At 44.1% G+C, this 12,201-nt stretch overlaps 1 protein-coding gene across 2 annotated transcripts in view; it reads right to left on the bottom strand.

The window, feature by feature from the left end:
- Bin3 (bridging integrator 3) overlaps positions 1-11,603 on the bottom strand; it is a 38,326-nt gene extending 26,723 nt beyond the window's left edge. Inside the window, exon 1 of one of the 2 annotated variants that reach the window (XM_028758893.1) lies at positions 11,501-11,603. In XM_028758893.1, the coding sequence (XP_028614726.1) occupies positions 11,501-11,508 (8 nt within the window). In that variant the 5' untranslated portion in view covers positions 11,509-11,603. Of the gene's footprint in view, positions 1-5,916; positions 5,935-11,500 lie in introns of those variants that run through there. The other variant, XM_028758894.1, reaches the window with a different exon arrangement.
- Positions 11,604-12,201: the final 598 nt, after the last annotated feature.

Here is a 12,201-nt window from a genome sequence, read left to right as displayed (position 1 = left end):
AGGTGACTTCAGAGGTACTTTTTGTATACTTCAAACTCAGAGCTAGTCATTTTTCATCTGTTTTATTAAAATTGTCCAAAAATGCCTTTACAAGTGGCAGGTTAAACAGTATAATCTCAGCTCAATCTCCCAGTCCCACCCAAATAAAGGCACAGGATATGTCAAAGCTGAGGGACATAAAGGGTTAAAAAAACAGTAAAAAGACAGAGGTTTAAGCAAACAATAAAGATTAATTATGGGAGAAAAGCTTTCAGTTTAGAACAACAGGACCACATGAACACAAGGTTAGGGTTCTCGTGCAAGGCAGGGTTCCTGAGGTGAGGTTTTACTAGTTTCAGAGTGAGTCCTGTTGTTTGTGTCCAGTGTAGAGCTCGCTGGAGGAGGGGACTCTTCATCCTTCTGCTAGGGCAGAGCAGAGGCTTCTCTCAGTAAAGCAGAAGGGGGAGATGGCTAGGCTCTACATTTTTTTTTTTTAAGAAGTATCTTTCATCCAATCCTGGCCTTGGGGCCAACTTCATCCAACTCTAGGAGTACTGCCAGCCCCTGAGCTGCTGTGGTCTGGAATGGAAGCTTGGATGATGATGGTTCTTGGGATTGCCCAATGCCAGTTTAGGGTCTAGCTTTCTCCCTCCTTACAGGTGGGTATAAAGTAAGTTCACCGTGGCTTGGATTTGCATCTCTCTCATCATGCTGAACATCTCTCCCTTTCATGTGCTTACAGGTTACATGCATACACTGAAGAGACACATACTAGGCTTTCTTTATTCCTGTTGAGTTGTGAGAGGCCAGTTTACATTCTGGGTGTGAGTTCTTCAATTTTATTCCATTAGTCTACACTCCAGTTCAACCCATCTCGCTTCCTGTGGCTTTGGAGTGAGCTTTAAGACTGGGAAGTTTCTTAAGATTGAGTTGATTATCCTGTGTCCCCTTTCTTTCCATAGGGATTTTAGTGGTTTTTTGTTTGTTTGTTTGTTTGTTTGTTTGTTTTAACTCTTAAATCTTGTATCCACTTAGAATTTCTTTAAAGTGTGTGGCTAGAGAGTTGCTTTAACAGGAATTAAAATTTATCTTTTTTATAAAGCTAAGTGTGCTGGCACACACTTACAACGTATGATCTCAGAGCTGGAGACAGGCAGAACCTCAGGGCTTGCTAGTCAAACAGCTCAGCCTACTTGGAGTTCCAGGCTGGTGAGATCCTTCCTAAAACAACAAGGTAGACAGCTCCTGGGAACAGCAGCTGAGGCTGTTCTGGTCCTGACACACACGTGAAGATGTACTATACAATATTTTTTTTGATGTATGTTTGTGTGATTTTTTTTAAAGGTAGGTTTTAACTCTGTAGTCTACATTAGCCTGGAACTCGTTCTATAGCACAAGCTGACATTAAATTCACAGCAATCCTCCTGCCTCAGCCTCCTAAGTGCTGGAATTACAGGCATGCACCAACAGGCACGACTTAAAAAATATCTTTGAGGAAAATCATGTATTGGTGTTAAATATTCCTGCTGTTTCACAGATTAAGTAAAAAACTTTAACACCCAGTAAAATTAATTCCTTTCATTGCATGACTTTCCAGGTAATATTTAGGGCTATTTTTGTTTTATTAGTCAAGATGAATCATCTGCTGTGTCCTCCCTCCACACTAAAGCCCTATAAATACATATTTAATATCATTAGGGATGCATCATACTTTAAGTGTATGAAGAACCTACATCCATACACACATAAGTCTACAGCTAGGGTGTAATATTTCCATCTGCTCATTCAAGTCTGTTTCTTGTGCCCCTTAGTCATAAGACTGGATTCTCCATTTCTTTTCCATTACTCTCTCTCCCAGTCCATCCCTCCCTTTCTTTCTTAAATAGGGCCTCTACATTTATTTTGTTGGCTATTAAAAGCCCAAAGTAATATTTAAATGTAAAATTTTTAGCTCTATATGTCTTAGGTGTGTCCCATAGTGGTTATTAATATTATTTTTATCTCATGAAATGAGATTCTTTTTCATTTTATCTTGCTGGATACACTTACCTTATAATCGCCCACCACATTACCATACCTACATACTTAACCTGTATAGCTTAGGAAATGCAACTGCAGAAGGGAGACTGATTAGAGTTTCCAACTATATATAGGAAGATACTGATAAAATGTTCTTTGTCTTTACCAATACTTGAACCTATGATTACTTCTTATCTAGTTGCTGTGTTAACTAGAAACAGTCTTTTTTTTTTTTTTTTGTAAGAATAAGATGGCTTTGCATTTGCTCTTTCACTAAGAAATATGAAAGGAGTCACTGACTTCAGCCAGAAAGCCTGTGAACAGGAAGGAGGTAGCTTTCTGTTCCTAGATTACTAAAAGACACAAAGACTGCATTTTTGGCAAGTCAGTGTTTTGGCAGCATGTATCTGGGTGAGCCATTTACTCTCCTATGATGTACCACTGTGATAAAGTGAGCCATTATGTGTCCTAATATTGAACTCTCCGATCATTCCTGAAGTGTTCTGCATGGCTAAGGGTACAGGCTAGTTAACTTCTATGTATCTACATCTTGCTTTCCAATCCTGATACATAGCATATAAGGGACAAAGGCTGAATGCTTTTCTTCTTTGCAACCCTGTCAGGTACTGTTTTAGGTATAGTGCAATGTTCTCAACCTTCCGGTAAATGTTCACTACATCCTTACTAAGGGTCACCTCTTGTTCAAGTGCTATGGTAGGGTCTAGAAACATTAGGACAAATAAGGAAAGCCCGTGCCATGAGCTCATGGATCTTTTATGTTATCCCACAGTGATGAATGATTAAGTGAATGACCAAAAGGAATGCACTGTTCCACACTCGGGTCCTACAGAATACTATACTATACTATACTATACTATACTATACTATACTATACCATACTATACTATACTATATCATACTATACTATACTATACTATATTATACTATATCATACTATACTATATTATACTATATTATACTATATCATACTATACTATATTATACTATATCATACTATACTATATCATACTATACTATATTATACTATATCATACTATACTATACTATATTATACTATATCATACTATACTATACTATATCATACTATATCATACTATACTATACTATATCATACTATACTATACTATACTATATCATACTATACTATACTATACTATATTATACTATATCATACTATACTATATTATACTATATCATACTATATCATACTATACTATACTATATCATACTATACTATATTATACTATATCATACTATACTATACTATATCATACTATACTATATCATACTATACTATACTATATCATACTATACTATACTATATCATACTATACTATATCATACTATACTATGCTATACTATACTATACTATACTATACTATACTATACTATACTATGCTAGGATTAGGATTCCTGAAAAATGTACAAGCAAGCCCTCCCCCATCCCCACATCCACACTTAGACAAAGGTGTATAAAGAACAAAAAGGTAACAGCCTTTGGGCTCCTAATCTGATGTTCGATCAAAGTAAATTGAGGAGGAATGTCAACAGCTAGCTACAGACCAGACATGGCCTTAGTCTGGAGAAGTTACCAGAGCTGAGTCAAGAGAATATATAATTTTTATTTTGTGTGTATGGATGTTACGCCTGTATGTATGCATGTGTACCATGTGCCTGTAGAAGCCAGAAGACAGTGTCAGATATCTGAAAGTCATGCTACAGATAGTGGTTAGGCATCATTCCTGTGCTGGGAATTGAACTCAGTTCCTCTGCAAGAGCAGCAACTGCTCTTAATGAGTGAGCCATCTCTCCAGTCTCCAAGGCAGTTTATGCTAAAGAGCTTCTGAGGATACTATGAAGAGAGTCGAATTTTTCGGGTTAATTTTTTTATATAACCCCGTTGTGCCCAGGAAATAACTAGAAACCAGGGGCAGATGGGATGCTCCTTGGCACTGATATGGGACATACTCTCAGTGGGCAGAGGAAGGTGGCAAGGAGGGGGACAAAAGGAAAGAAGCTGTAGCCTAGCCAGGCTCGCTGTGTCTCCTTCCCTGTGGCAGTCAGGCTAGGAGAAATTGCGCCCTGGGAGGTGGCAGCGTGCGTGAGTTGTTCCTCCTGACCCAGCGTTTCCCCTGTTCTCCCTGGGGACTAGAGGGACAAGCAGTAGCCCAGAGAGAAAGTAGAGTTTGCTACCTAGGAAATCTCTATGTTAAGGAAGCTATCAAGAGGCTTATAGTTCTTTCTCTCAAACAGCAGGCACTTCTCAGTTCTGCAGGTCACTCTATAAACATAAGCACCAGAGGCCAGGGGAAGGGATATTTTGGTCTCAGTAACAAAATGGAGAAAACAGCCCTCAACTTCCAGCACGTCTCACCTCGGAAAGAAAGAAAACAGAAAACAAGTCCCGTGTGTACAGAAGGGAAAGGAGTCTATTTTTTTTTTTCACAATAAAGAAAAGTCAACAGGATGTTCTCCGAAGCTACAAATACTTCTTTCAAACAGTAAATATCTCTATTAGCAGCAGGATGCCAGTTGGCTAATTCTGTCTGTTTCAGTACAACCTTCCAAAAAAGTTCCTGCTCTTGTGTAACATCTATTTACAAAATGGCTATTTGCATTCTCGATTTGCTAGGTTTCTCAATCTTCTGTTTCCTCACCCACCCCTACTGCAGGGACAGCGATAAGAGGCTGACCCAGATGGTGGTTGGGTGGGGATCCCCTGAGTCACCTCAGCACATCACTCAATTCCTGCCTTCTTGGGAGCATCCCCTGTACTCATATACGCAATGGCTGGGAGTTCAAACCACTGTATGCTCTCAGCTTCACCTGCCTTTCCAAAATTTGTTTCTAGTAAATAGGAATCTAGGCCTGTGGGTAGAGAGAACCCCAGAGTGATTCAGGTTCCACCTTTCTGTGCCTTTGGAAATCTCCAGCTGGGCAAGAGACTCACAGAGCCGGGCTGGGGGCGAGAAGAAAGGAAGCTGAGCAAGAGTGGGCGGTGGTTGATAGTGGCTGAAACCCTGGCTCCCCAGGGAGTGGTCTGGGCCTGAGTCACTGTCTCGGCAAGAGAGGAAGGTGGGCGTGAGGCAGCAGCTTCTCCAGTGGACTAGGACTGGCCCTGCCCCCATCCCTCAGTCACTGTCTTTGGAGTCCTGCCTGCTCTGGTCTAAGGCCCACAAGGCCATTGCCACTTTAACTATCACACAAGTAGAGGCCCAAGGCCTGGGTCATGGCCAGGCAGGGTTTAGAGTCATGTGGCATTGCTGGAACAGGTGCTCAATGGATCTCTTTTCTAGCTGCTATGCTGAAGGCCAGAGAAAGGTCAGCCTGAGAAAGGGAAGGACAAACATCCTTAGAGGGTAACAACCTGGGCTGAAATCATTCACCCCAGTTATCTACGACCACTGCCTCCTGCTCGGGCTATGCTTGACATGAAGTAACTGCGTCCCAAACCAGAGAACTTGGAACATGACCCCTGACCTGTCATTCATTTGACGAGGGTATGCATAATTAAAAATAAAAAGCATGACTCTGTGACTTGGCTGACTTGTACGTGGGACTAGGACAATCCGTCGGCTCATCTGTGATCCCTCCTTCCCGCTGTTCCCCGAGCTGCCCCCTGAAGCCGAGACAGAATGAACTACATGGTGTTAGGTCATGTAAACACAGACACCACCGAATTAAACCGAGCATTTATTAAGCATCTACTATGGCCAGATTCTGTATGAAATGCTTCTGATATATCCATCAACTCACAGGAAGTGCGCTCCTCTTGTATTTCACAGGGATGGCATTGGGGGAGGTCTGGTGTCAGAATGCTGGGGGTTAGATCCTGGCTGAGCCCATGACCAGGTGTGACATTAACATAAGTCACCTCAATCTCTTCAGTTTCCTTACCTATAAAATAGGGCAAACGGCTGCTTAGCCTATAGGGCTGCTGAGGGTGTTAAGTAAGTCTAATGCTTGAAACAGCTCCTGACATGCGGTAAGCGGTCTGGAGAGTTTTGTTGCGCCGGTGGTGGCAGTGATACTGTGATGAAGACCAATCTGAGGCCTAGAGGGAGAGCTGCAAAGTGACAGAAATAACATGAGGAGTGGATAGAAGACTTCCGTGCTGCTCTTGAAGCAAGTGGCTGTCCTGTAGCAGACTGTACCATATCCAGGGCCAAGCTACTCCCTAGCTTACAACCCAGAGAGGATTTCTCCCCAAACAGTATGAGGATTTGTGCTAGCAGCTTGGAGGCTGGTGTGTCCTTAAAAGCCAAGAAATGAGTAGACAGAAAGTTCAAGGTGCTTGGTGATGACTATCTGAGAAACTTTTAGTGCTTGAATGACAGGTCACTATCTATTCTTATTCTAATTGGTCACCAAGACTTGAAGACAGGAGAGGGTGGGTACCCAACTTTACGGATGCTGCTGGAGCTCCAAGACTGAGTCTTGTCCTTTTAGTTATCCTAGGACTCCTCTTCCTCTCCCCCTCCTTCCTCCCCTCTCCACCTCCCCACCTCCAGAAAGGGTTTCTCTGTGTAGAGCTGGCTGTCCTGGAACTTGCTCTATGGACCAGGCTGGCTTCTAACTCACAGAGATCTCCCTGCCTCCCGAGCGCTGTGCCATCACCACCAGGCTGATTTCTTACTCTCCTTCTCTTATTTTCACTACACGTGTCCATAAGCAAACCCTAGTAGTGTTTTTCTGGTCTAGACTTTATGTAAGCAGCACAATGTCACTGAGATACCAGCTTTTGCACTTATCCATGTCCATATGCAGATCTATACTTCACTTAATTTACTTATTTTTTTGAGACAGAATCTCAATCTGTAGTCTAGGCTGTCATCAAACTCATGATGCTCCTGCCTCAGTATTCCAAGTGTGGGATTACAGGTACGTGTCATTATGCCTGGCTATGTCGCTCATTTAACATGTCACTTCACTCTGTGTGTGAGTTTATATGATATCATAGTTGCTGGACATCTACAGGGACAAAGCTGGCTTCTGGCATGTGGTTCATATGTGGTCTGGGCTGCTGTGGCTCCACTGTCCCAGGTCCACAGAGCCCAATCTGCCCTTCTACGTCCCAGTACCCCAGTGGGCTCCCATATCTCCTCACTCTCAGACACCTCCTGCCCCTATGATGGCTGTGAGATAGCACTGGTCTGTTTGCCTGAAATCTGCTGTCTTTGTCTCTCTTCTGGTACTGGGGATTGAACCTACAGCCTTTGACATGCTAAACAAGTGTTCTACCACTCACTGGTCTACATGCCCAGCACCTATCCTTTAAAAAATTTTATTTTTATCAATATAGCAAAACCAGCCAAATAAACACCATATTCACATTGCTGAAGTGACAAGCACTAGTTTGTAGTTTGAATATTTGTGACCATACTCCTGGACAGTCAGTTTTCAAACTGCAATCCCTGCAAAATACCTATCAGATTTCTTTTTGGAGTGCTGGGTTCTAATCCAGATCAATTTAAATTGTGATACAATACATACATAAATTATATATTATATTACTTATAATATAATATACATGTAGTCTGGGACCCTGTCTCAAAAAACAAGGTAGGAGCCACTTGAGAAACAAGACACACACACACACACACACACACACACGCACAAACTGTAATAAAACTATTGGGAAGATATCATCCAAGACGGCTTTTATGACTTTCTCCTTTTCCTTTCTGAGCTTTGCAGGCCGCAGTCACAATAATTTAAATCACTGCTTTTGCTATACTACCTCTTTGCTTAAAAGCCCTCAATTTTCCAAAGGCCAGGCTCAATTTCAACTCCTCAGCAGGGCACTGACAGCAGTACAAAAAGTGGCTCCAAAGCAGAGTGCCAAGCCCTAACTGTGGAGCCTCTGCCCGACCAGTATGTACTGTGCTGGCCTCCCTACCGACCAGCCGTACAAACCCCACCGTGTACCCGCTCCAACCACTTTTCCCAAACGCTTCTTTTCACCTGAATCTCATTCTCAGTTCTCCATGGAAACAGGAGGCACTTGCTAGGCCAAAGTTCAATTAAAATCTGCTTGGAATTGTTCCTGACATCATCCTGACATGTAATTTCCAGTACTTTCCAGGCACTTGCTAAAGGCAAGCGTTGACCCTTACAGTCTTCCAAATGTCCCTCAGCATTCGGCACCTTTGTAATGCTTAGCAGCATTTACTCAACAAATACTGGCTGAGCTTCATCTGTGTGTGTCACACTGTACAGCTCCAGAGGTGACAAAGGCCGTAAGAGGAAAAGGCATTTACTGACACCAACTTACCAGACACCCTGCCTGTGGGACATCAGTTGTTCACTGTCCAAACACACTGCACACTGAGTCTGAGGAATATCAATATCTAAGAAGGCCCCTAGTGAGAAGAAGAAGCCTAAATATCAGCAAAAGGCACATAGTCTCCGTGTGGACCAGCAGACCCCGTGGCAGAGTACCTTCTGAGATTATCTATTCTACGTTACAGAGGGAGAAAACAAGACCTGGAAAGGCTGGCCAGCCACCCTATGAGGAACAGAACCTGGACTTGAGTGGAGTACTCGGCTTCCTAGTCCAATGTTATCTCTATTACCTCTAACCCCTCTCCTTCTCAAATGACTTGACACCCCCAGCACCCCCACCCCACCCCACCCTGTCATTTAAACCTTAGATTATCGAGGTACATGGACCCAAGGAAAGTTATAATTCTTGGAGACAGCTAGATTAAAGTCACTGTTCTTCTTTGTTTTTGATACAGGGCCTCACTGTGTATCTCTGATTGGCCTGGAACTTACTATGTAGACCAGTTTGGCCTTGAACTCACAGAGACTCTGCTTCCCCAGTGCTACGATAAAGGGTGTTTGCCACCACACCCGGCAATTACTCCAAGTTGTAGCTAATTTTCTCTCCACACCACACTGAACACATGTTCACACAGAAACAGGTAGAGCAGAGATGAGGACAAAGTAGGGGGCATTTGATTTGGGGCCAAGAGATGAACTAGTGCTCTGAGAGGCAAATATCCAATGCTTCCTTCCAAATAGATCACTGAGTTGCCTCGCTGGAAGGCTCATGGGTGGGTGGGCGGGCGATAGTGCAGGTACTCACTAAATAAACAGGGGTTATGCAGGCTGCCTGCACAGCGAAAGAAACAAACAAAGACCTCTTACTCTTCATGAAAAGTCCACAGTGTGCAAAGGGCATCAATATTGGACATTTCTCACTGTGACATTTTGAAAGTACACCCTAGTCCAGAACAATGGATACCCTTTGGGCGCCATGGGCCACGGCAGCCTTAGGCCTTATTTAACTATGCTTGGCGTAGTCCATGTACTTGGTGAACTTGACCTTGGGCATCAGCCTCCCATGATGGCTCTACGTCACTCTGGTCTCTTCCCCTAGTGAAAATTCCAGTCTCAGATGAATGGATGGATTCATTCTGGGAGCAGGAAAACCGCGCTGGGAGTGAATCAGAAGGACCCAACCCTCGTTCCCTTGCCAGCCATTGAGCTAGGAACTGAGTGCAATTGTGTGCCCAGGCACTGGTGTTGGTCCCCTCTCTGGGAGAGAGGGTCAGGGTCCACGCAAGAGATGACGTAGAAACCCTCAAAGCAGGAAGAGAAAAGAATCTCTTCCTTCAGGGACAAAGCCATGCTTTTGGTTGTGACCCTCAGTCCAGAGAGGTACTGAGATGGGCTTGTACTGGCAAATTAGTTCATGACAACCTCAGCCCTGTGAGTTGCTGCCAATTCCAAGTCTCTCCAACCTGATGGGCTTCATTGGAAAATGGTTTGAAAAAAAAAAAAAACCTAGTTTATCAAAAAAGGAGGAGGAAGAGGAAGAAGAAGAGGAGGAAGAGGAAGAGGGAATCTTTCTGAAAAGACAGATGAAAACAGCTTGGCTTAGCACATCCAGAGAATTGACACCTTTAGTGGTCTCTGTTCCACTTATTCCATTTTTTTAAATTATAAATATCAGTCTAAGTGGGAAGCACATGTACTTTCTGCTTTCTATTAAAAACATTAGGCAAGAGAGCTTCAAAGATTCAAGGGGTATAAACCAAGATGATGTCTACCATCACGAGGCTGGAGGACTGATACTTAAAAGAAAGAATTCTGCTTTAGGAACTTTCCCTTTAGGAGAGGGAATTGAAGAAGTGTCCTTTGACCTGTCACTAGCTAAGCTATAACAAGATGGGGAAGTTAGCTTTTAAGGGTTCCAGCTTTCTGTTGGCCTCTTGGAGCAAGAGGTTGAGGGGAAATGAGTATCTCCTGCTGGGGCTTATTAGAGCATCGCAGGGGGCTTCCCTTCACTGCTGTTTGACATTTGTCCACCAATTAATCTCAGTCTGAGAAGCAGGTGGAGGAAGGGGCAGAAGTGGTTTACCCTGTACATTAGAAAGCTATCCTTGACATTGACTGACATTAGCTGCTTGTGGCTAAAGCTTGGTCTCCACCGGTGGTCAAGCGTGAAAGCCTTCTCAGAGGGTGTCTAGCTCATTTCATTCCTTCATAGCTGATTATCATGCGCTTATTTTGCATAACAGGCTGGACTCTGAGCAAGTACGGCCCCTACATTAATGCGCCTTGGGATCTAAAGAGGGCTGATTAATCACACTTCTTTGGAGGCCACTTTATTCATACAAATGCATTGTAAACAGTTGGAGTTTGTGAGAGTGGGGACTGTGGACACACAGGCTCTTGGGCCTAATGGTAAAGTCCTTGACATGGGCAGCCTTTAAACAAGCCCTAGGAAGATACAAAATTTATGACTTTTCCCCTCTGCACATTTAAAAAAAAAAAAATCCAGAGCAACAAATAAGGACAAGTTTTTGCGGAAGGAGGACCTTCCACAAACGTTAGGAAGTATCCACCTGTGAGCTCCCCACCACCTGCAGCTGTGACCCTCCAGCTCTATGGCTCCTTGGTTTGATGATCCCCATAAAGTTTAAGCTATGTCTACCTTAGAGAAAGGGCAGTGGGTCACAGCCCTGGAACGATTCAAACAGTCCAATCACACATTAAATGGGGGTGTGTGGTGTAATTCTTATCCCTTCCATGTGGGAATCAACTTTTAAATTTTTAAAAAGAACTTCGTCTTTTGAGGCACTGTTAGGTGATGTTATTCCAGTTGTCTGAAAGCAGCTGGTTTTTCATCACAGAACTGTGCCTAGTCTGCCTTAGCGAGAAACACAGCTCCGGAGCGGATAAGCGCGGTGTAGAGATACCCACGGGAGCGAAGGAGGTCACTGACTCCACCTCAACGGATAACTGAGAGAAGAGGGAAGAGGGACTCCTCACGCCAATGAGCAGAAAGGAAATGCAATGGGAGAAAGGGCAGACAACAGGATCAGACGCGGGGTCCCAGGGTAAGGGATTCTCGGGAGTCTGGCCGAGAGATGGAGCCTCCGGGAGAGCACCGAGGAGGCTCCCGGAACCTCTTAGGAGCGGGGCTGTCGGGCCACACTGGCTCCAGCCGACGCCACCCGGCCTCACTCACCAGCTCATGGTCTTAAACCCACGCCGACTGCCGGGATCCTTTGTAGAAAAGTAGGTTCCCGAGGATCACTTCCGGATTCGGCCAGTCTCCAGGAAGTGATGTAGAACACGCCCCCTTTTGCCCGGAAGAGGCGGGAGGGAGGCGGGCCCACGCGTTAACACTTTGTTCTCCTGTTGTTTGAGGCGGTGTTTCTATTGCGGGACGTGGTTGCACCCGGCCCTGCTTTAAGGCTCTGTGCTTAGAGCTCTTCACCGGCTAATCGCTGCCTTTTCTCTGTCTGGTGTGGGGTTTCTAACGAAGAGACACAAGCAGTGACTGTCATGGAGAAGGAGCTAGAGGAGACACAGTAGACGGCAAACTTGCGTTTTGCTCTACACACTTTTGCTCTACACACTTTCGTATTGAAAATGTTGCATGTCTCACATACATCACCTGTTACAACAAGGGTCCTCTCCCCCCTCTTCAAGATGGTTCGGGGTTCGAGTAGAAGCAGAGAAAGTGCTTTTCAGGGTGGAATATTCTGTGAAGCTATTCAGTGAGGGAAGACTCGGAGTATGCAGTGTGATGACAGGTACCTGTGATCTCAGCACTCTGGAGGTTGAGGCAGAGAGGGGTCATAAGTTCGAGGCTAATGTAGACAACATGACCAATCTGGGCTTCACAATCAATCTAGTCTCAAGAAAAAACAGTGCACCAAAGCC

Source organism: Grammomys surdaster, unplaced genomic scaffold (genome assembly GCF_004785775.1).
Source record: "Grammomys surdaster isolate TR1022 unplaced genomic scaffold, NIH_TR_1.0 126219, whole genome shotgun sequence".
Taxonomy (NCBI): Eukaryota; Metazoa; Chordata; class Mammalia; order Rodentia; family Muridae; genus Grammomys; species Grammomys surdaster.
This window is presented reverse-complemented; position numbering and strand designations above follow the sequence as displayed.